Consider the following 24,347-nt stretch of genomic DNA (forward strand, 5'->3'; position numbering starts at 1 on the left):
CACTCACCTTCATTGTTGTGTATCATATGCACATGATTATCCTACAATGTGACATGGCATTTAGAGTGAAAGTTCAAGAAAACCTTTTATGGCACTTTGATCATCCATAACACCTCAAATGAAAACGATCATTCATTGCGCATCAGAAACAGCTAACAAATGCTAGAAAACAGGAAAAATGTTCAAGTTCCCAATACATTCAATATGGGAAGTCGTCCATTTTTGTATTTTCTTCTTGGTATCAAAATACTTCTTTCAACGGGGGAATTTAACAAAACAGAATCTGTTAGCCAGATAGCCCTTAAAAAAATTCTAAATCTTTCCATCTAAAAATATATATTAAAAAAAAATAATCGACAAAACAATCCTTTCATACACTCTATACTCCTAGTAACCAGTTGCTTTCTTTATGATCTAGAAAGCAAAAAATGATTTTGAAGTATTTATTCTGCAGACTGCTCTACATTTTACATTTACGTCATTTAGCAGACGCTCTAGCCTGCACTATTCTGTAAGTGGTTGAACCCTACACTTCAAGTCAAATGTTGACTATGTTCTCATTAGGAATGAACCCTTACACTTCAAGTCGACTTGTCAACTATGTTATCATTAACTGGGCATCATGACCCATCCTAACAATTGATGGCAAAATGTGACAAATCAGTTAGCTAGTTTGCCAGTACAAAATGCTGTGTCTGAAATAACGGTGTTCTACAATGTCAGAACCACAGACTTACTGCATGTCTGTCTGTGGTCAGTACAGTCCAGTGCTCTATTGTTCATTCTAGAAACGTAGGACTTTGAATTCATGTGAAAGAAACACTAGAACGTACTGTATCTTTGAGTAGATGAAGAACAGTTTGAAAAAAAGGTTTGCAAATAAGGAGGCAAAGTGACTGTTGTGGCCCTTTCGAGTTTTGGACTAGTTTGCTCACCATCCACGGATCCAAATTCCTTCTCGTGAGCTTGGGTGAGAATCTCTTTGTAAAGGATTTCCGCCTCCTTGTACTTCCCCTGCTTCAAGTAACACGAAGCCTGGGGGACGAGAGAAAAGGTTCAGACATTTCACCTTTGAACTACAAGTATGCACAAAGCAAATCACTGAACCAGGTTCTATCTACACAAAGCAACAACCAGCACAGTTAATGAGATTTAAAAGGAAACTAAGTTCGTTCCCTGCACCATCTTGTTTAGTCTACCACCAATATAAATAAAAACATAAGAGGATCAAAGAGCTACGGCAAGGATGAGCAACTTTGGTTCTCATAGGATAGGGTTGTCAAACTCATGCCACGGAAGCCCTAGTGTCTTTCTAAAACATTTTTATTAAGCCCTAGACAAGTAGGTGTGGGGAGTTAGTTAATCAATTAAGTGCAAGGGAGGAGCGAAATCCCCCAGACATTGGAATGAGTTTGACACCTGTGTCGTAGGGCCTTAGTGTCTGCAGGTTTTTGTTCTTAATTTGAAACCGCCGTCTGATTTAGATCTGGGGAACCAGGTGTCGGCACTTCTGTGCAATTAGTGTCAGATGAAAGAGGAAACCAGCAGACACAGAGTTGTTCACCCACGAGCAGGAGTAGTCACGAACGGCAGTCAAGCCAGGCAGCCCCCTCACCAGGTTGTTCTTGGTCTTGGCCACGTTGGGGTCGTCAGTGCCCAGCCTGCACTCGTAGATCTCCAGGGCACGGCAGTAGTAATACTCCACCTCCTCGTACTTGCCCTGATTCTGGCACAGCAGGGCCAGGTTGTTCAGCTGCTTGGCCACATCAGGATGGTCCTTGCCCAGCACCTATATGGGAGGCGAGAGGACAGAAGCATCAACCAACACGAGTTGAGGTGCAGCCAAATAATCATTGGAACACTTCTAAAGATGGCAACTTAACTCATTTTTTAAGATGTACTGTATAAAGTCTCAGTCAAAAGTGGACACCTACTCATTCCAGGGTTTCTTTGTTTTTACTATTTTCTACATTGCAGAATAATAGTGAAGACATCAAAACTATGAAATAACATATGGAATCACGTAATAACCCAAAGTGTTAAATCAAAATATATTTTAGATTGTTCAAAGTAGCCACCCTTTGCCTTGATGACAGCTTTGCACACTCTTGGCATTCTCTCAACCAGCTTCATGAGGTAGTCAATTAACAGGTGTGCCTTCTTAAAAGTTAATTTGTGGAATTTCTTTCCTTCTTAATGCTTTTGAGCCAATCAGTTGTGTTGTGACAAGGTAGGGGTGGTACACAGAAGATAGCCCTAAGTCCATATTATGGCAAGAACAGCTCAAATAAGCAAAGAGAAACAACAGTCCATCATTACTTTAAGACATGTAGGTATGTCAATGCGCAACGTCAAGATCTTGAAAGTTTCTTCAAGCGCAGTCGCAAAAACCAAGCGCTATGATGAAGCTGCCTCGCATGAGGACTGCCATTAGGAAAGAAAGACCCAGAGTTACCTCTGCTGCAGAGGATAAGTACATTACTTAATTGTACCTAAGATTGCAGCCCAAATTAATGCTTCACAGACTTCAAATAACAGACACATCTCAACATCAACTGTTTAAAAAAAATATATATATATTTTTCACCTTTATTTAACCAGGTAGGCCATTTGAGAACAAGTTCTCATTTACAACTACGACCTGGCCAAGATAAAGCAAAGCAGTGTGACAAAAAAACAACAGAGTTACACGTGGGATAAACAAAAGTAGAGTCAATAACACAAAATAAAAATCTATATACAGTGTGTGCAAATGGAGTAAGGAGGTAAGGCAATAAATAGGCCATAGTAGCGAAGTAATTACAATTTAGCAAATTAACACGAGTGATAGATGTGCAAGAAGAAATACTGGTGTGCAAAACAAAACAAAAAAAACAATATGGGATGAGGTAGGTAGTTGGATGGGCTATTTACAGATGGGCTGTGTACAGTTGCAGCGATCAGTAAGCTGCTCAGATAGCTGATGCTTAAAGTTAGTGAGGGAAATAGAAGTCTCCAACTTCAGCAATTTTTGCAATTCGCTCCAGTCATTGGCAGCAGAGAACTGGAAGGCGGTCAAAGAGGTGTTGGCTTTGGGGATGACCAGTGAGATATACCTGCTGGAGCGCGTGCTACGGGTGGGTGTTGCTAAGGTAACCAGTGAGCTGAGATAAGGCGGAGCTTTACCTAGCAAAGACTTAGAGAACCTGGAGCCAGTGGGTCTGGCGACGAGTATGTAGCGAGGGCCAGCCGACGAGAGCATACAGGTCGCATTGGTGGGTGGTATATGGGACTTTGGTGACAAAACGGATGGCACTGTGATAGCAAACTGGATGCAATCTGAGTAGAGCGTTGGAGGCTATTTTGTAAATGACATCGCTAAAGTCGAGGATTGGTAGTCAGTTTTACGAGGGTGTTTGGCAGAGTGAGTGAAGAAGGCTTTGTTGCGAAATAGGAAGCCAATTCTAGATTTAACTTTGGATTGGAGATGCTTAATGTGAGTCTGGAAGGAGAGTTAGCCAGACACCTAGGTATTTGTAGTCGTCCACATATTCCACATAAGTCAGAACCATCCAGAGTAGTGATGCTAGCTGGGCGGGCGGGTGTGGGCAGCGATCGGTTGAAGAGCATGCATTTAGTTTTACTAGCATTTAAGAGCAGCTGGAGGCCACAGAAGGAGTGTTGTATGGCATTGAAGCTTGTTTGGAGGTTTGTTAACACAGTGTCCAAAGAAGGGACAGATGTATACAGAATGGTGCCGTCTGCATAGAGGTGGATCAAGCCTTGGCCAGGTCGATGAAGACAGCTGCACAGTACTGACTTTTATCGATGGCGGTTAGGATATCGTTTAATACCTTGAGCGTGGCTGAATAGCACCCGTGACCAGCTCGGAAACCGGATTGCACAGCGGAGAAGGTACGGTGGGATTCAAAATGGTCAGTGATCTGTTAACTTGGCTTTCAAAGACTTTAGAAAGGCAGGGCAGGATGGCTATAGGTCTGTAACAGTTTGGGTCTAGAGTGTCACCCCCTTTGAAGAGAGGGATGACCGCGGCAGCATCCCAATCTTCAGGAATCTCGGACGATACGAAAGAGGTTGAACAGACAAGTAATAGGGGTTGCAACAATGGCAGCGGATAATTTTAGAAAGAGAGGGTCCAGATTGTCTAGCCCAGCTGATTTGTACGGGTCCAGGTTTTGCAGCTCGTTCAGGGCATCTGCTATCTGGATTTGGGTGACGGAGAAGCTGGGGAGGCTTGGGCAAGTAGTTGCGGGGGGTGCGGAGCTGTTAGCCAGGGTTGGTGTAGCCAGGAGGAAAGCATGGCCAGCCGTAGAGAAATGCTTACTGAAATTCTCGATTATCGTGGATTTATCGGTGGTGACAGTGTTTCCTAGCCTCAGCGCAGTGGGCAGCTGCGAAGAGGTGCTCTTATTCTCCATGGACTTTACAATGTCCCAAAACTTTTTGGAGTTAGAGCTACAGGATGCAAATTTCTGTTTGAAAAAGCTAGCCTTTGCTTCCCTAACTGACTGTGTATTGGTTCCTGACTTCCCTGAAAAGTTGCATATCGCAGGGACTATTTGATGCTAGTGCAGTACACCACAGGATGTTTTTGTGCTGGTTGAGGGCAGTCAGGTCTGGAGTGAACCAAGGGCTATATCTGTTCTTAGTTCTACATCTTTTTGAAAGGGCCATGCTTATTTAAGATGGTGAGGAAGGCACTTTTAAAGAACAACCAGGCATCCTCTACTGATGGGATGAGGTCAATATCCTTCCAGGATACCCGGGCCAGGTCGATTAGAAAGGCCTGCTCACAGAAGTGTTTTAGGGAGCGTTTGACAGTGATGAGGGGTGGTCGTTTGACCGCGGACCCATAACGGATGCATTAAACAAGACAGTGATCGCTGAGATCCTGACAGAAAACAGTATTTCTTGAAATGTTCCAGATTGACTGACCTTCATGTATTAAAGTAATGGACTGTCGTTTCTCTTTGCTTATTTGAGCTGTTCTTGCCATAATATGGACTTGGTCTTTTATTAAATAGGGCTATTTTCTGTATACCACCCCTACCTTGTCACAACACAACTGATTGGCTCAAACGCATTAAGGAAAGAAATTCCACAAATTAACTTTTAAGAAGGTACACCTGTTAATTTAAATGCATTCCATGTGACAACCTCATGAAGCTGGTTGAGAGAATGCCAAGAGTGTGCAAAGCTGTCATCAAGGCAAAGGGTGGCTACTTTGAACAATCTAAAATATATTTTGATTTGTTTAACGCTTTTTTGGTTATTACATGATTCTGTGTGTTATTTCATAGTTTTGATGTCTTCACTATTCTACAATGTAGAAAATAGTAAAAAATAAAAAAATCCTTTAATGTGTAGGTGTCCGAACTTTTGACAGGTACTGTATATATACACACACAACATTAATATTTTATGGCTGCCATGAAACCATTAGAACTATTATGGGACAGAGTGACGGCATAATATTTTATTTTTTACAAACCTCCGCCATCAAAGCTATAAAAATAATTTATTGTCATGTAATATGACCTCAAAGTCTCGCCATGTTAAAAATCACAATGAGCTGGTGATGAACTTCAGTTATAAGCACCACCTATGTAAAGTTACTTTTCAATTCTAGATTGCGACATTTACAATTGTTGAGTATATTAATTAGTAATATTGCTAATTGAACGTAGCACAGTACAAATTACCTGACATTGTATCATTGTACCAAGTATGTCTGCACTGGATATGTTCTGCACTAGACCTACCTTCTCTCTGATCTCCAGAGCCCTCTTGCAAAGGGGCTCAGCTTCCTTGTACTTCCCCCTCTTTCCATACAGCACTGCCAGATTGTTCAGTGTCGCAGCCACCTGAGAAACAGAAGGATTAGTGAGCAGCTTTCATCATGTTATGTAGCTGCTCTGTGCCTGCAATGCGGTGAGTCAAACAAGGGAGCCTGTACTGTTTAAATGCTCCCAAAAGTACAACTACAAATGTGTCGTCTTGTAAACCTCTACTATATATTGACATTAATATAAATTGACAATAGTTATACAATTTGTGATAACCAACATTTCAACTTTGGGAGCATTTACATTCCTATTATGCTCATGTACTATCAAGGAGCTTGTCATGTGTATGCTTACGAATGGATATTAACTAACTTCTCTCTGCCTAGATGCCTGCCCAAGTGCTGACACAACCAGATTTGCCATTAGGAACGTGCTAAATAGTACATTCCTGTAATGTATTATTGGCCAACATGCTTTAGGATTAGCCAGCCCTTGGAGCCGCTGACGGCAGTTTCAACCTGACCTTCTCCAACCCATGTCCTTACGAAACCCATTATAAAAAATTAAAAAAACACCAGAAAAGTCCCTTTTGTCTAGTGAGAGAAATAAAGATTGCTCCAGTTGGTAGACTAACTCACCGCAGGGTGGTCTTTCCCAAGGGTTTTCTCCCGGATAGACAGTGCATCATTGAGCAGGTGAGCCGCCTCCTTGTATTTGTTCTGGTCCCTGACAAAAAGAAAAATACATAACAGGTCTAAAGAAAAGACCCTGAATAAACTCGGTACAGAAGGGAGAAGCAGTGTGTAGATAAGTGGTATTGGTGGTGAAAAAGTGTGGTTATATAGGTGTTACAGTAGAATGATAAAGGATTGCAGCACATAAGTGTGATAACCTTTTTCCTGCTGGAGCCGTGTTAATATGGTGGCTACAACACAAAGACCAACCCAAAACGCACACACACCTGTAGACCAGGGCCAGGATGTTGAGCATGGTGGCCACGTCAGGGTGGTCGTGTCCGGATGTCTTCTCCAGGTCCTCCAGGGCCTGTTTGCAGAGGGGCACGGCCACCTCGTAGCGGCCCTGGGAGGCGTACTGGATCACCAGGTTGTGTAGGGTCCTCAGGCGGGCCGGGATCTCATAGCCACCCTGCTGGGCTGCGGCCACCGCTGCACTGTTATGCTGGTGCGGCACTGAAGGAGAGATGCAGTTTGTTCACAAGTAGAAGTTTTGGGCAATTGCTGCAGAATTTTACATTCATAGAATTTCTAAATCAATATTATATATTTTGTATACAATCCATAGAATACATAAACATTTGAAGATCAGTAAAATGCCAGTTCTATGCTGATAAAATTATCAGATGAGGGTGCTCAGCTCAATATTAGAGCAACTCAAGTTCAAATATGGGACCTTAAATAAATTTAATATGACGCAACAGGTTGTTGTTTGACGTTATACACCAAAGCAATTAACATTCAACTAAAATAAATAATCTATACTAATCCGACGCAGGATATGGTTGTAGGTAGACAGACCGCTTACTTCCTTGACTGTTTTCCTCCTCATCATTGGGGAAAAGGTCGTCCAGTGTATCTTTAGGAGGCTCTCCATCTTTCTCCTCCTGGAAAAAAACAATTTGTCACTGATTGGTTTAAGGAGTGGAATTCTAATTCTATACTCAGTGACATTTGCCAAGACCCACCCCACAGTTTTAAACAGCTGGGGGAGCACTTTTGAATAGAAATTGAAGTTACATTGTGCCTTTCAATTCGATGGAAACTTCTTGTGGCCATCTGGGATTTAGAGTCAATGTTTGACATTGCATATGAAAATCCATGCCGCAGGGTGCTCAATGAGACTCATGTACCTCATCACGGTTCCCTTCAGGCTGAACTAGAAATACCTCACCCCATCTTTCACATTCATACCCCTTGTCCTTGCATTCTCAAACATGTACTAGAATTATAAATATTCAACAGCTGACATTTGAACGGTTCTAAATTCCAGTGGACTACATCTGGTACATATTAACGAGCTCTCGTCAAAATGTATAAATGTTAATGACTAAATTAATTGCCTTACCAGCAGCCAAAGGATAGAGGACTTCTGCCCACCATAAACTTTAATCAGTTCATAATGGTTGGTGCGTCATTGTAAATTTGAATTTGTTCTTAACTGACCTGCCTAGGGAAAATAAAAATTTAAGTAAATGAGACCAATTCATTCACCTTGGCAGCCTGCATTGCTCAGAGGGAAGAATAAATTAGATTACAAGAGGAGTGAAACGGCTATTTTATGACAGAATATGGAGCTTGTCAGTCAGGCCTGGGCAACTCCAGTCCTCGGGGGCCTGATTGGTGTCACAGTTTGGCCCCAGCTAACACACCAGACTCCAATAATCAACTAATCATGATCTTCAGTTAAAAATGAAATTAGTTTAAAATCAGGTGTGTGTGCTAGAACGTGACACAAATCAGGCCTTCGAGGACTGGAATGGCCCAGGCGTTAACTAATAGGCTGCTAGGCTTTACAAAAGACGTGCTCTCAGCTTTCATTTAATCTTGTAGGGAGAATTCCCTAGCCATCAATCCGCTCTAAAAATGATCTTGCACGTTAATGGAGAGATCAAAATCCTGGTTGAGAATAGAGAATGTAGACTATAGGCAGGAGAAAAGAGGTCAAGTATTATCGATAGGTCACAGTTGCAACCCGCCAGAAGCGACTTCATCAGCTGAGGCTTATGCAATGCCTGATTACTTGCATGATGATTACAGCTCTCGAGCTGGTTCAATTGTTTATGATCAAGGAGTGTGTGTATATATTACCTCAGAGAAGGAAATGTTATCATCATACTTCATGAACTGATTCGCGAGCAGTGCGTTTGTGCTTGTGTGTAAGCAATTGTGTTGTGCATTTAAGTATGGGTGTGTGAGTGCATAACAACTCACAGTAGGGGACACATCCTCGTCATACTTCTTGAGCTGGTTCATGAACTCCAGGTGCTTCTTCTCCTCCTCCAGCTGGGCCACACTCTGCTCACTCTTCTGCAGCTTTTGCTGGGTGCCCGCCAGCTCGTCCCGCAGCCACTGGTTCTCTTGGCACAGCCGACGTACCTGGGCACGCAGCTTCTGCTTCTCCGACTCCACAGCGTTCAGATGGGCAGACAGGGCCATCATCACCTGACAGAGAAAGGGGCATACATGCAGAGGGATCAATTAATTATGCATCATTGTATGCGATTCAGCCCTAGTACCATGCTTCAGGACTACCTGGCCCGACAACTCCTGGCTGTACCTGTCCCCAGTCCACCTGGTCGTGCTGCTGCTCCAGTTTCTACTGTTCTGCCTGCGGCAATGGAACCCTGATCTGTTCACAAGTTGTACTACCTTGTCCCAGATCTCTCTTTTGCTCTCTCCCACTCTACCGAACCTGCCCTCTCAACCTCGGAATGCTTGGCTATGAAAAGCCAACTAACATTACTCCTGAGGTGCTGACCTGTTTCCCCTCTACAACCACTGATTATTATTTGACCCTGCTGGTCATCTATGAACATTTCAACATCTTGAAGAACGATCTGGCCTTAATGGCCATGTACTATCGCCACCCGGCACAGCCAGAAGAGGACTGGCCACCCCTCAGAGCCTAGTTCCTCTAGGTTTCTTCTTAGGTTCCTGGCTTTCGAGGGAGTTTTTCTAGCCACCGTACTTCTACATCTGCATTGCTTGTTCTTTGGGGTGTTTGGCTGGGTTTCTGTATAAGCACTTTGTGACATCTTTATAAATACATTTGATTTATTGAAATACGATTGATTGATAAAGGTAACCATTTGTGGCAGCTGTGGATTCCTGTGGCCAGAGACAGGCAGGCTACATAAGCCAGAGAAAGACTAGTCAACTTCAAAACATGAAACTGACGCATGCAACATTAATTCCAGTTAATGTTTACTTTATTTAACTAGGCAAGTCAGATAAGAACAAGTTCTTATTTACAATGATGGCCTACCAAAAAGCAAAAGGCTTCCCGCGGGGACAGGGGCTGGGATTACACATTTTTTAAATAATAATATAGGACAAAACACACATCACGACAAGAGACACCACAACACTACATAAAGAGACCTAAGACAACTCATGGGGATCCACCCCAAGAACGGATTGATTAACAGTGCTATAACCACCCCAAGTCTCTCCCGTATGGCTTACTCTCTCCATATCACCCAGGGACCGTCAACCCTTACCCTTACCTGCGCCTCGCCCAGCCCCAGCTCGATCATCTCCACTGACTTGCGCAGCAGGCTGGACTTCTCGTGCACCAGGTTGGCCTCCTCGTCCTTCTTCAGGCAGCGGATGGTCTCCAGCAGGCTGTGCAAGATTGAGTTGTGCTCGCTCTTCAGCGCCTCTAGGCCCTGGATCACCAGCTTGGTGCTGGAGATGATCTCCTCCTGGGACAGCTTCTCCAGACGGTCCTCCCTGGGGTACACCATTGTTGACATTGCCTGGTGGACCTAGGACTTAGAGGCTGGTGGAGGGAGAGAAGTGGAAGAAAAAGAAGGTGGAGGTTAGGTCACTCTTGGGGCAGTGGTTCCTTTTAATGCAATGACCTCACTTTCGGGTATTTTCTTTGGACCCATCAGAACAAAACAATAGCAGACTTCTATTCACGAGATTCCAACATTGAGACTTCCACTGTCATTATCAGCAGAAAAAAAAGCACTGCTCCAGCAAACCTTCATTGAGGTTGCTCTGTTTACAATCCATGCTACATGTTTTTAATTAAACTGGATAGATGTACGAGAAAATGGAAGCCTTGGGATAAAAAAATGACAGGGTAGGAGTCCAATCTAGCCCACACTCTCTACACTCCCTGCAAATCGACAAAGTCAGAGGAATAAAACACTTGGCTCCCTCTGCCTTCACAAGACAGTCACATGATTATGCTTGGCGTGGGCATAGCAGCAGAAAATTAGGCTAATCCCTGAGTATTTAGCCCTGAGTTCATCACCAAAGCGCTTGTAGATAAATATGAGTAAACTGTTGTAGCCAACTTAATGTGCATTTCCATTGTGGAATAATTCCGCTCTAGTCACTCGTATTGGTATTCCTATTCCAAAACAGGCAGATAATCTCTAACTCTGTGATTTTGGCATTTAAATATCCCATTAAAAAGGTCTGTTTAGAGCCATGGAAACAGACTGACAGAAATAGAGCACCAAGAGCCAATCATAAAATGAGAACTAGTCCTGCAACTGTGCCTACGTATCGCTTCCCCTGGATGCACGCTTTGCGAACGCAAGTGTGCACACACACGCAGCTTGACAAGAGTAGTACAGTACGCTACTAGCTTGTATGACATTCCTTTCATATTGAAAACACACATAGCATCGAGCCCCAATCCATTCTTTTCAGCAAGCCTCCTAAAAATAGGTTGACTATACAGCCAAAACCTATAGATTCAGAAGAATACAGAATTGCTTTTATGGGATTCGGCTAAATGTAATCTGGAAACAAACTAAAAGGATATCTAGACTCTAGATGTGCTGTAGACTACACTGAACACAGGGTAAACAACTAGTGCAAATGGTAGCACATAGGCAGTCACCAATGTTGATTCTAGGCATGAAGGATTACAGAGGTCTAATTTCAAACAGTAATGGCGCTTTTACAGGAGCATATTTCATGAAAGCGGCTACGAAGCCACAATTAGACTTCTCAAAGGACATCTGTAGGGAATTTCAAGTCAGATTAACCTTGAGGCACAGTCAACAGCGTTATTGCCCGGGTGGGGGGGGGAGATTCCCTTTGGAGGACGCCATGTTCCAAGAAAAATACATGATTCTTTGACAATTTTTTCAAAACCATAACTCAGTTAGTCCATATGTTCAAAAAGTAATGTGATCTGGTATCAAAAACACTATAGATTTACTTTCATGGTAAAGCGAAGTAGTATAGTACAGCAATAATGCCACACATGTGAGCCTAGCATACAGCAGTGATCGTCTTCACAGGGACAAGTACTGTTAACCTGTTTGGAATAGGGGGCAGTATTTTCACGGCCGGATAAAAAAACTTACCCGATTTAATCTGGTTACTACTCCTGCCCAGAAACTAGAATATGCATATAATTAGTAGATTTGGATAGAAAACACTAAAGTTTCTAAAACTGTTTGAATGGTGTCTGCGAGTATAACAGAACTCATATGGCAGGCCAAAACCTGAGAAGATTCTATACAGGAAGTGCCCTGTCTGACAATTTGTTCTCCTTCTAGGGCATCTCTATCAAAAATACAGCATCTCTGCTGTAACGTGACATTTTCTAAGGCTTCCATTGGATCTAGGAAGGCGCCAGAAAGTGGAAAGAGAGCTCTCCAGTCTCTGGGCGAAAAACAGCAGGGGTTTTTGTGAGTGGTCCTTCTGAGAACAATGACACTGAGGCGCGCGTGCACGAGACGACTCCATTTTTTTCTTTCAGTGTTTGAATGAACACAACGTCGCCCGCTTGGAATATTATTTTTATTTTCCGAGAAAAATAGCATAAAAAAATATTTTAAACAGCGTTTGACATGCTTCGAAGTACGGTAATGGAATATTTTGAATTTTTTTGTCACGAAATGCACCGGCGCGTCACCCTTCGGATAGTGACTTTAACTATGGATTATTTCGAACCAAAACAACATTTGTTGTTGAAGTAGAAGTCCTGGGAGTGCATTCTGACAAAGAACAGCAAAGGTAATCCAATTTTTCTTATAGTAAATCTGAGTTTGGCCAAACTTGGTGGGTGTCAAATTAGCTAGCCGTGATATCTACTCAGAATATTGCAAAATGTGCTTTCACCGAAAAGCTATTTTAAAATCTGACACCGCGATTGCATAAAGGAGTTCTGTATCTATAATTCTTAAAATAATTATGTATTTTGTGAACATTAATCATGAGTAATTTAGTAAATTCACCGGAAGTTTGCTAGTATGCTAGTTCTGAAGATCACATGCTAATGTAAAAAGCTGTTTTTTGATATAAATATGAACTTGATTGAACAAAACATGCATGTATTGTATAACATAATGTCCTAGGAGTGTCATCTGATGAAGATCATCAAAGGTTAGTGCTGCATTTAGCTGTGGTTTTGGTTTTTGTGACATATATGCTTGCTTTGAAAATGGCTGTGTGATTATTTTTGGGAGGGTACTCTCCTGACATAATCTAATGTTTTGCTTTCGTTGTAAAGCCTTTTTGAAATCGGACAATGTGGTTAGATAAAGGAGAGTCTCGTCTTTAAAATGGTGTAAAATAGTCATATGTTTGAGAAATTGAAGTTTTGGCATTTGAGGTATTTGTAATTCGCGCCACTCTATACCATTGGATATTGGTGAGGCGTTCCGCTAGCGGAAAGTCTGTCCCTAACAGGTTAAGCTACAGTTGGTTAAGATGTAGGCTAGTAAATTAATAATTAGAAAAAAATTACTCATCACAGTATGTTAGTTAGCTGTGGGCAAAAAAGGAAGCTTGAAATGAGCGCTCTTAATTATTTACACAACGTCCCAAGGAGCACACTCAGAAGAAGCACAAAAAGGCACAAAGCAGAAAAATCATCATGATGTTGGCTCACATGAATAAGGGATATTGGGTTCCCTCAACAGAAAACACTAGCCAGGGTTGTACTAGCCTGCATTGTATTCCCTTTCAGTCAATTTAGGAAAATTAATTGAAATTCAACAGATGAATTAACAATTGCTCATAATTCTTTACTGTGGAGTTTACAATTAATGAATTTGAATTAAGTTCCTGAATTGACATGGTATTAACCCCAATCCCAGCTTCTAGCAAATATGACGACGGGCAGGGCACACTACCATTTAAAGGAGAAGGAAGCTGAAATATAAAATTGCCCTCCTTCTCGCTTCATCTGCATAATAGACCACCACGAGCGACAAACATTTCCTGAGAACAATGTGGGTAATGCAGACGCTGCCTCCATCTCCACACCCTGTCTCATGCCACCCTGTCTCTTTGGTAGCATAAAGCCATTCCTCTCCAATCCCATCACGTCCAGATGGAAATACAGGGCCCAATGGTGAGCTATATTTTAGGTGTTGATGGCTATGGGAGTGCTTTATCTTCTCCTGCCTCTGGTCTCTGCCGGTTACTAGTGGATAGGAGGGATTGCAGACTGATGTTTCTGATTTAGGGACACGTGGGAAGGAGGCACAGGTGGCTTTGGTTGGGGAGATGAGATGTAGGGACAGCTGGAAACCTACTGGGGATGTTAATAAAAAAAAGAATACAACTTCAAAATAGCTTGGTATACACTCATCTTATCATAATATCACAAAAGCCTTCTTTGCAAAGTGGTGAAATATTGTTGTAACCTATTGTTTACATTTTGATCTTCCATAAACATGAGTATAGCGAAACCGGAAGATGCTGTTTATACTGATGGTGGATCAGCTAAGCAACCATCTTTTGAAGAACCTGACTTTGTGCTCTTCACTTCTTCTACTAACGATGTACAGTATTGACATTTGCAAGTAGACATTTTACAGAAAGTAACTAAGATTGACAGCCTTACATGAGTCTTGAACAAATGCATCTGCAGCCTTCTAATCTATCCATTAACTCATGCAACAATCAATAACATAGCCTCTCACAAGTTGACTGCAAGGATCAGGATATGTAAGACTGTGCAAAGAGCACATTCTATAACATAAGCTACCTAACAGTGGTGTTCGCTAAAATTACCACATGCTTACAGGCCTAGGTCACACATGCATGCCATTAAGTCTTGCTCTGGACTAGATTTCATAGGCTCAGCATTTCGTGTCTGGTTCCTCTCAGGGGTTCTTCCTGTGTTCATTCGTAAGACTACACTTTCCCATAACGTTTCCGCCCAACTGTGCCAGATTTACTACATGTGAACATAGGTAGGCCTATTTGTACACAATATAACATTTAAATAATGCATTGATGCTCACAGAACTCTTCTTGCTTAGATACATTGAAGGCCTTTAGACTATAACAGACACATGCATGGACTTCAGATCAACGCATATAACTTCAAATTTCTCAGAACTCTTTTTGAAATCAACACAAGTCCAATTTACACACACATATTTAAAGTTAGTTCTCCATCTAAGCACCAATCCTATCAAACCCAGTAAGTCAAAAACAATGTACTTCCGGTGTTTTCCAGCACAAAACAAATGTTACGGAGATTGAATGAAAAGCACTGCCAAGTCGCTAACCACCCTCTCCCCTTCGTCTCCTCAATGTGAAGCACCAAGGCTAAAGATGTTTTTAAAAGCCGGTTTATAAAAGTAGCTGATCTGATATAATGGCTCTTCAAGCTGACATTTTCCAACCAGTCTGACAATGGTGAGTCAAAGCAATGAATCATTGATGCTGGTTCAAATGCCACGCTGCCTCTTTCACAGTGAGGCAGAAGGAAAGGGAAAGAGGGATACCTACCTAGTCAGATGTACCTAGTCAACTGAAATGTCTTCTGCATTTAACCCAACCCCTCTGAATTAGAGGTGCGGGGGGCTGCCTTAAAAAATAATCAGCACTCGGGGAACAGTGGGCCTTGCTCTGGGGCAGAACGACAGCTTTTTACCTTGTCAGCTTGGGGATTCGATCCAGCAACCTTTCATTTGCTGGCCCAACGCACCTACCCGCCAGAGCGAGGCAGAAGGAGCGAATAACTAGCACAAGTAGAGATCTGAGATAATTGGCTCTCTTCAGTCTCTTGGCTGTGTCTTCTTGTTACTCGTCTCCATTACTAGAATATCAGTAGAAATCCCAACCTGTCTGGTTTGAGAGCAGTAATCAGATAGTGGCATTAATAGGATGCGTTTTATGAAAACAAAGCTTGAAATTTGCCACACACCTTTCTCTCTCAGTACAATTAACAAGCTAGCTAGCTAGAGGTTGACCGATTAATCGGAATGGCCGATTAATTAGGGCCGATTTCAATTTTTCATAACAATCGGAAATCAGTATCTTTGGACGCCGATTTTTTTTTTTTTACCTTTATTTAACTAGGCAAGTCAGTTAAGAACATTCTTATTTTCAATGACGGCCTAGGAACGGTGGGTTAACTGCCTTGTTCAGTGGCAGAACGACAGATTTTTACCTTGTCAGCTTGGGGATTAAATCTTGCAACCTTACGGTTAACGCTCTAACCACCTGCTTTACATTGCACTCCATGAGGACCTGCCTGTTACGCGAATGCAGTAAGAAGCCAAGATAAGTTTAATGCTAGCTAGCAACTTATCTTATAAAAACAATCAATCAATCATAATCACTAGTTAACTACACATGGTTGATGATATTACTAGTTTATCTAGCCTGTCCTGAGTTGCATATAATCGCTTAGGTACACGTTGCTCTAACCATGATCATCAATGCCTTTCTTAAAATCAATACACAAGTATATATTTTTAAACCTGCATATTTTGTTAATATTGCCTGCTAACATGAATTTCTTTTAACTAGGGAAAATGTGTCACTTCTCTTGCAAACAGAGTCAGGGTATATGCAGTAGTTTGGGCCGCCTGGCTCGTTGCGAACTGTGAAGACTATTTCTTCCTAACAAAGACAGCCGACTTCGCCAAACGGGGGATGATTTAACAAAAGCGCATTTGCGAAAAAAGCACAATTGTTGCACGACTGTATCTAATCATAAACATCAATGCCTTTCTTAAAATCAATACAAAGAAGTATATATTTTTAAACCTGCATATTTAGCTAAAAGAAATCCAGGTGAAATTGTGCCATTTTGCGTTCATTGCACGCAGTCAGGGTATATGCAACAGTTTGGGCCGCCTGGCTCGTTGCAAACTAATTTGCCAGAATTTTACGTAATTATGACATAACATTGAAGGTTGTGCAGTGTAACAGGAATAACGTTTTGTTTTCGAGATGATAGTTTCCGGATTCGACCATATTAATGACCTAAGGCTCGTGTTTCTGTGTGTTACGTTATAATTAAGTCTATGATTTGATAGAGCAGTCTGAGCGATGGTAGGCAGCAGCACGCTCGTAAGCATTCATTCAAAATAGCACTTTCGTGCATTTTGCCAGAAGCCCTTCGTAATGCATTGCGCTGTTTATGACTTCAAGCCTGTCAACTCCCAAGATTAGGCTGGTGTAACCGATGTGAAATGGCTAGCTAGTTAGCCGGGTGCGCGCTAATAGCGTTTCAAACGTCACTCGCTCCGAGACTTGGAGTAGTTGTTTCCCCTTGCTCTACATGGGTAACGCTGCTTCGAGGGTGGCTTTTGTCGATGTGTTCCTGGTTCAAGCCCAGGTAGGAGCGAGGAGAGGGAAGGAAGCTATACTGTTACACTGGCAATACTAAAGTGCCTATAAGAACATCCAATAGTCAAAAGGTATATGAAATACAAATCATAGAGAGAAATAGTCCTATAATTCCTATAATAACTACAACCTAATACATCTTACCTGGGAATATTGAAGACTCAAGTTAAAAAGGAACCACCAGCTTTCATATGTTCTCATGTTCTGAGCAAAGAACTTAAACGTTAGCTTTTTTACATGGCACATATTGCACTTTTACTTTCTTCTCCAACACTTTGTTTTTGCATTATTTAAACCAAATTGAACATGTTTCATTATTTATTTGAGGCTAAATTGATTTTATTGATGTATTATATCAAGTTAAAATAAGTGTTCATTCAGTATTGTTGTAATTGTCATTATTATTACAACACACACACACACACACATATATATATAAATAAAGAATTGGCCGATTAATCGGTATCGGCTTTTTTGAACCCCCAATAATCGGTATCAGCGTTGAAAAATCATAATCGGTCGACCTCTACTAGCTACATGAGGAAATAGGCATAAGAACTCCAAATCAATATGGCCCTGAACATGTATTGATTCAACATGCCTAAATTCAGTCCTGAAGAACATGATTCCCTATTTGTGCAAGACTAGTACCTTTTCTGATACATATAGGCAATTTCAGTAAATGGAAGAGGTTTTATGATTTTACAGCATTTCTCTCCGATTCGTTCATTTTCTCCTTCCTCTAATACAGGGGTGGGCAACTCCAGTCCTCGAGGGCCTGATTGGTGTCACACTTTTTCTACATCCCTAGTAAACACAGCCGATTAATCAAATTGCATTCTAAACTGAAGATCATGATAATGTGATTATTGGAATCATGTGTGTTAGCTGGGACAAAACTGGGACACCAATCAGGCCCTTGAGGACTGGACTTGCCCACCCCTGCTCCAATAGGTCAGACACCGAGAAATCTGACGAACAATAGGTACTTAGCACAGAAGGAGGCCGTTGCTTCTCTTGCTAGACCTGGTACTGTCGAACCTGCCGTTTCTGTTTGTAGAATCGCAATGCTCGGCAGTGGCCGACTGAGCCGATCAGAGAGCATGAACCTCCACGTGGGGGAGCTGACAGGAGTGACAAGAAAAAGGAAAAACAACAGTCTTTACATCTAGCTCAGGAATTTTGTGCTTGAAGGATTTTTTTGTTAGGTTTGATATGCACTAGCTCGTTAGCTAGCTAATGTTAGCTTGCCAACTGAAAAAGGCAGTCACACTTCACATGAAACTAATGGGGTGGTAAGGGCAGCACAATGTACACAACACAAATTTATTCACTAAGCGAGCTATCTAGCAAGATGAGGAAATAATAAAATTCACTATCCATTATCCCGTACTGCCAGTGCACTTGCTAGCTAATGTTAGCTTAATGGTTAGTATCACCATTTGCCAGTAGCACAGCATAGCTAGCTTATCCACTGAATCTCGGAGGCTTACAGTCAGCTGCTTCATTCAAAAATAATCCATTGTGATTTAATTATAAAATGTTGCTAGCTACGCTAGTTATGGCCATCTGGCTAGTATCAAGAAGGGCTTACTACCATTACTAGCTAGCTAACATTAGCGCAGCTTGCTAGTTAGCTAGCTAACATTAGCAATCTACAGCAGGCACAAACCAAATGTAACAGTGTAGGTTCCGCCCCAACCTGGGCTCGAAACCAGGGACCCTTGCACACATCAACAACTGACACCCACAAAGCATCGTTACCCATCGCGCCACAAAATACGCGGCCTTTGCAACGCAAGGGGAAACCCTACTTCAAGTCTCAGAGCGAGTGACGGCACTGATTGAAACGCTATTAGCGCGCACCACCGCTAACTAACTAGCCATTTCACATCGGTTACACAAACAAACTCCTGCCACCTTGTGGTCTGAAGTATTTACGTTGACAAGAGACAATTAAAAGTATTTCCCCTGAGTGTTGCGAACCATTCAACTGGAGATAAAAACACAACCTTATTCATGCTTCAATTCCCTGCAGTGGTAAAATTGTTATGAGAAATGGGTAATGATAGGAATACATAGGAAATGGAAGGATTAATTGTCAATGGAGATGTTCTCCTCAAAGTGTAGTAGCTATTAATGTTTCAGATATTGTATGTTTCGTAGGCCTCTTTGTATGTACATTTGTCTGACGAAGGGGGCAAGGGCCCAACATGATTTCAAAAGTCAGCCATAGTCCAAGAGTGCACATTTTACAGCATCACGGGGGTCAATTATAGGCCTATTACTGTTTGTGTCAGTCTGCTTCAAGGTTTCACCACCAGAGCACACCTTTATTTAACAGAGCACGCTGAGAGGAATCTTCACTGCAAACTACTATGAAAATATTTGCAGAGGAACAAAAGACTTCATATAGTACTGTATATCTTCTGGGTGTGTGCATTTGAGCACCTGTCTGGTAAAACTGTAACTAGGGGACCAATTTCTTCCTTTTATCTCACTCTTTCAGATCCAGTGACATATTTGACTGCTGTTATGAGCTGTCTGCAGTCCAAAGGTCACTATTTCTTCACTGGCCTTGATTTAACTTCTCCACTCCAGTAAATAAAAGGCAAAGTGGACTGGACAAGCATCTCTGCTCAAATCGTTTGATGCCTGTTATTAGGAAAAACCGGCAGGGGGGCAGGGCTCTAAATGAACATTTGTAGCACTGGTGCTCCCAACCTAAATTCTAGTTACTTTTGAAGTACATGTTGTGCCCTACAAACTAATATGAAAATCTGTAAAACGCTTGATAAGAATACCTGTCATTGAAATTAAAGACATGTGGAATATTAGGTTTCTACATTGTATAAAAGCACTACTTTCCTATTGAGATGCATTACATTGAAAAAAAACGGCAGATTTGTATGAGGACATGCAAGAGATCTGTCATTCATTCATTGCGATGATCATTGATCTCCTGAAGAAGCTATCCCTTATCCTTTCTGTGCCCCCAAAATGTGAAGATATACTGGTAAAGTTGCCAGGTTATTAGCCAATGAGGTAACATGACTGAAGTGTAAACAAATGGTTATCGACGTTGACGAGCGAGTAGTTTTAGAACAGCCCACGACATGGTTTATTAATGTAAAACGCGGTCCCGTTGATATACTGTAAGACCTAGTCGGGCTACAAGCAAGCCGTTTTCGCTGCAGTAATGGTGAAACCATGACTAACGAATCTGCACTCCCTTGTTTCTCTAGGGCACTTGGAAACAACGGTACAGCAAAACGTTATCAGTACAATAATTATCTGGGAGATTTTTCATAGTCACACAGTGCTCCCAAAATAAAACTCCTGGTCCCATGAGAAGGGTGAAATTGCAGCCCCCTTCATACTTCTATTGGTACATTTTTACGCTAGGACTCCAGTACACAGGCGCGAAGCGAGGACGCTCCAGTACAATAGGTGGCGGTAACGTTGAATGCCAATCACCAATAAACACCAAAGAAGAAGAGGCGGGGGTGACAATGGTGGCTAGTTAGCTAGGACACGGTATATGCAAAACCAGAGATTCCAACAAGTAGGTGTAGATATCACCATAGACAACTGTGGGCCATTTGGTAGGATTGTATCCCCAGCTATGGGTAAACAAACAGTGATTTAAGAATACTGCAACAGCTTTAATGTTAGTTAGTCTAAGCATGTCAGTTAACAAATTAGTGGCAGAATAAGTATCATGCAAATCATGTTGTGAAAGCCAAGTATGTTAATAATGACGAGGCTGCTGAAAACCTTCATTGAAACGACAAATGAAGCCGCCAAACTGAAGTTAATTAAATGGGAGGAACAAGGAGTACCCTACGGCTATATCCTACTCGGGGGCGTGGTCACGTTACACCACGACTCGCCGTGTGTATCTAGACAATAGCATGAAGATAGCAGGGGCATTAGTGCATCAATCAATGGGATGCACCCCTGCCCAGTCATGTGAGGGCCTAAAGAATTGATTTCAATTGACTTATTTCCTTATATGAACTGTAAACTATAAAATGGTGCTTTTGTATTTTTTTCCCAGTATAAATAAAACAGGCCTTTACAAGGACTGTTATTATAGGCTAATTTCAGTCTGTAGCTGTGTAGTCAATAGGGCAAGAACAATCACACTGCCCGTGTTCTTTCTTATGCAAAGTGTTGAATTCTGTGAGTCAAGACAAAAACACATGATGCTATATGCATGTGGTTACATACCTAAATTGGTGAATTCCTCGTAGGACAGCCAGGAACTATAAGAGCCTTCTCGATGTACATACACACAGCTGAGCCAGCAAGAAACCTATCCCAACAGAATTCGCAGATAAGCGCGGAGATATGGTTTGGGATAAATGCGTGGAATTTTTCACAAGAACGACGCCATTTCATTGCGCACAACTGACAAACAAACCCATTTGACGATACATTCTAACCAAATAGCATGGTGACCGCAATGATAACTGGTGTTGCCAACTGAGCATATTTTCGTCAACCACTAACTGAGCTCGTTTAAAATCCAAAATGTCTTCCTTGGTTATTGATCTCCCAGCATCCACAGCGAACGTTTTGAATGACGTCGTCATGTATTGGATTTTTTTAGGGCGTGGCTGCACAGAGGCTGTGTGTGTATGACACTGACTGACCTTATGAATGACAAATCCAAATGCATCATTTCCAAAGATACATCATTGGTCATATAGATAAATAAATCCCCCATTTATTTGATACATTTGAATGTACACTTGCCTTCCACAGGTCTACATAGCAAATACATAAAATATGTTGATTTGATTAATAACCTAGTTGTAAAAAAATAAATAGGCCTAACCAAAAAATATGGTAAAAAAAAAAAAAAAAGTTCAGTATTTCGCAACTTAATGTTCGATGGTTCCTCACCCTGAAAGTAGTCTACGGGAGAAACTGTAATCCATGGTTCGGTTTTCTTTGAACATCCACTAAAATATTTAGCTAACATTAGCCATGACTAGCTAATAATAAAAGGACCAAGCAGAGGTCCTCAAGAAGAGATCAGTAGTTTCTAGTAAATCATTGCTCAGTTGTGCACCGGGGCCTCCCACTCCTCTTTCTATTCTGGTTAGAGACAGTTTGCGCTGTTCTGTGAAGGGAGTAGTACACAGCGTTGTACGAGATCTCCAGTTTCTTGGCAATTTCTCACATGGAACAACCTTCATTTCTCCAAACAAGAATAGACTGACAAGTTTCAGAAGAAAGTTATTTGTTTCTGGCCATTTTGAGCCTGTAATCAAATCTACAAATGCTGATGCTCCAGATACTCAACTAGTCTAAAGAAGGCCAGTTTTATTGCTTCTTTAATCAGAACAACAGTTTTCAGCTGTGCTAACATAATTTCAAAAGGGTTTTCTAATGATCAATTAGCCTTTTAAAATGATAAACTTTGATTAGCTAACACAACATGTCATTGGAACACAGGAGTGATGGTTGCTGATAATTGGCCTCTGTACGCCTATGTAGATATTCCATTAAAAATCAGCCGTTTCCAGCTACAATAGTCATTTACAACATTAACAATGTCTACACTGTATTTTTGATCAATTTGATGTTATTGTAATGGTCAAACAATGTACTTTTCTTTCAAAAACAAGGACATTTCTAAGTGACCCCAAACTTTTGAACGGTAGTGTATATGCAAAAACACAGGTAATGAAATAAACAATTCTGAAAATTTACTTGCAATACATGCTGTCAAATATGATAATGACGAATGTGGTTTTGAGTGGTTTTTAGCAAACTCAACAAGCTTGTTCAAATTCAGCTCACTTCGAGCAGTTTGTTAAGTAAACACACATTAGCTTAAATTCTTGTCCTTTTGCCCTCAACTCACAGAATAATTTTGATTAAGCCATTGGTTAAACAAGACAGGAAGCAGCAGGTGGGTTAATGTCTTTCTAATGGATACAGTAAAACAGTTCTTAGATCTGTATTTTAACCCAAGCTTATAGTTAATTGTTTTTCTTAGGAAATCAATATGCTTTCCAAAATAATAATCAAACAAATATATTTTTTTAAATCAACACTTCAGGATTGTTCCATCAGTTGCATGAATGAAAAAAATTGCCAGCTGTGGAGTTTATTCTTTGTAGTGTACCAGCATGATATGGGACTTTGTTTGATTTAAAACTAAATGATTTGCTAGAAACCATTTGTGTTCATCTTGGAGACTATATATATATATATATATATATATATATATATATAGAGGACTATCGTCAGCAGACCGTCAGCAGACCTGGGTTCATATAGATGCCTTTAAGAGCCAAATTGTTGACAGCGCTCTGCAATGCGTGATCAAATTGAATCCCGGCCTTCGCCTTCTTTGGAATATGTATCCGACACGGATGGTGGGGCTGGACGTTTGCCCAAGTTAGCTATTGTTGATTGTGCTTATGAGATGACCATGCCTCTGAGCAGCACAGATGGCAGAGAGGTAGGGTGCAGGCTTCCTATTTGACAACCAAAGTTGGATTGGATTTAATTAATATGAAAGCTAAAAATGAAATGTAACTCTGGTGTGTGGAATATCTGACATTATTAACATTAAATTGAAAGATTCATATCATGATTCAGATGTGTACAATGACACTGCCATCTGCTGTTGGTAAGGGAAATACAACACCATTCCAAACACACCAAGACAGTCGTGAAGAGGGCACGACAAAGCCTATTCCCCCTCAGGAAACTAAAAAGATTTGGCATGGGTCCTGAGATCCTCAAAAGGTTCTACAGCTGCAACATCGAGAGCATCCTGACAGGTTGCATCACTGCCTGGTACGGCAATTGCTCGGCCTCCGACCGCAAGGCACTTCAGAGGGTAGTGCGTACGGCCCAGTACATCACTGGGGCAAAGCTGCCTGACATCCAGGATCTCTATACCAGGCAGTGTCAGAGGAAGGCCCTAAAAATTGTCAAAGACCCCCAGCCACAGACTGTTCTTTCTACTACCGCATGGCAAGCGGTACCGGAGTGCCAAGTCTAGGACAAAAAGGCTTCTCACCAGTTTTTACCCCCAAGCCATAAGACTCCTGAACAGGTAACCAAATGGTTACCCGGACTATTTGCACTGTGTGCCCCCCCAACCCCTCTTTTACGCTGCTGCTACTCTCTGTTTATCTTATATGCAAAGTCACTTTAATTATACATTCATGTACATACTACCTCAATTGGCCCGACCAACCAGTGCTCCCGCACATTGTCTAAC

The 24,347-nt window shown here is 41.6% G+C and overlaps 1 protein-coding gene across 2 annotated transcripts in view; it reads right to left on the reverse strand.

The window, feature by feature from the left end:
* The window catches only part of LOC106585252 (kinesin light chain 1), a 37,241-nt gene extending 15,591 nt beyond the window's left edge, over positions 1-21,650 (reverse strand). For both annotated transcript variants that reach the window (XM_014171264.2, XM_014171274.2), the window contains exons 1-9: positions 21,329-21,650; positions 10,030-10,304; positions 8,735-8,965; positions 7,329-7,407; positions 6,748-6,976; positions 6,425-6,512; positions 5,763-5,864; positions 1,616-1,789; positions 936-1,035 (exon numbers count right to left, since the gene is read on the reverse strand). In XM_014171264.2, coding sequence (XP_014026739.1) covers positions 936-1,035; positions 1,616-1,789; positions 5,763-5,864; positions 6,425-6,512; positions 6,748-6,976; positions 7,329-7,407; positions 8,735-8,965; positions 10,030-10,278 — 1,252 coding nt within the window. In that variant the 5' untranslated portion in view covers positions 10,279-10,304; positions 21,329-21,650. The remainder of the gene's footprint in view (positions 1-935; positions 1,036-1,615; positions 1,790-5,762; positions 5,865-6,424; positions 6,513-6,747; positions 6,977-7,328; positions 7,408-8,734; positions 8,966-10,029; positions 10,305-21,328) is intronic.
* Positions 21,651-24,347: the final 2,697 nt, after the last annotated feature.

Source organism: Salmo salar, chromosome ssa02 (assembly GCF_905237065.1).
Source record: "Salmo salar chromosome ssa02, Ssal_v3.1, whole genome shotgun sequence".
In the NCBI taxonomy this organism is placed as follows: domain Eukaryota; kingdom Metazoa; phylum Chordata; class Actinopteri; order Salmoniformes; family Salmonidae; genus Salmo; species Salmo salar.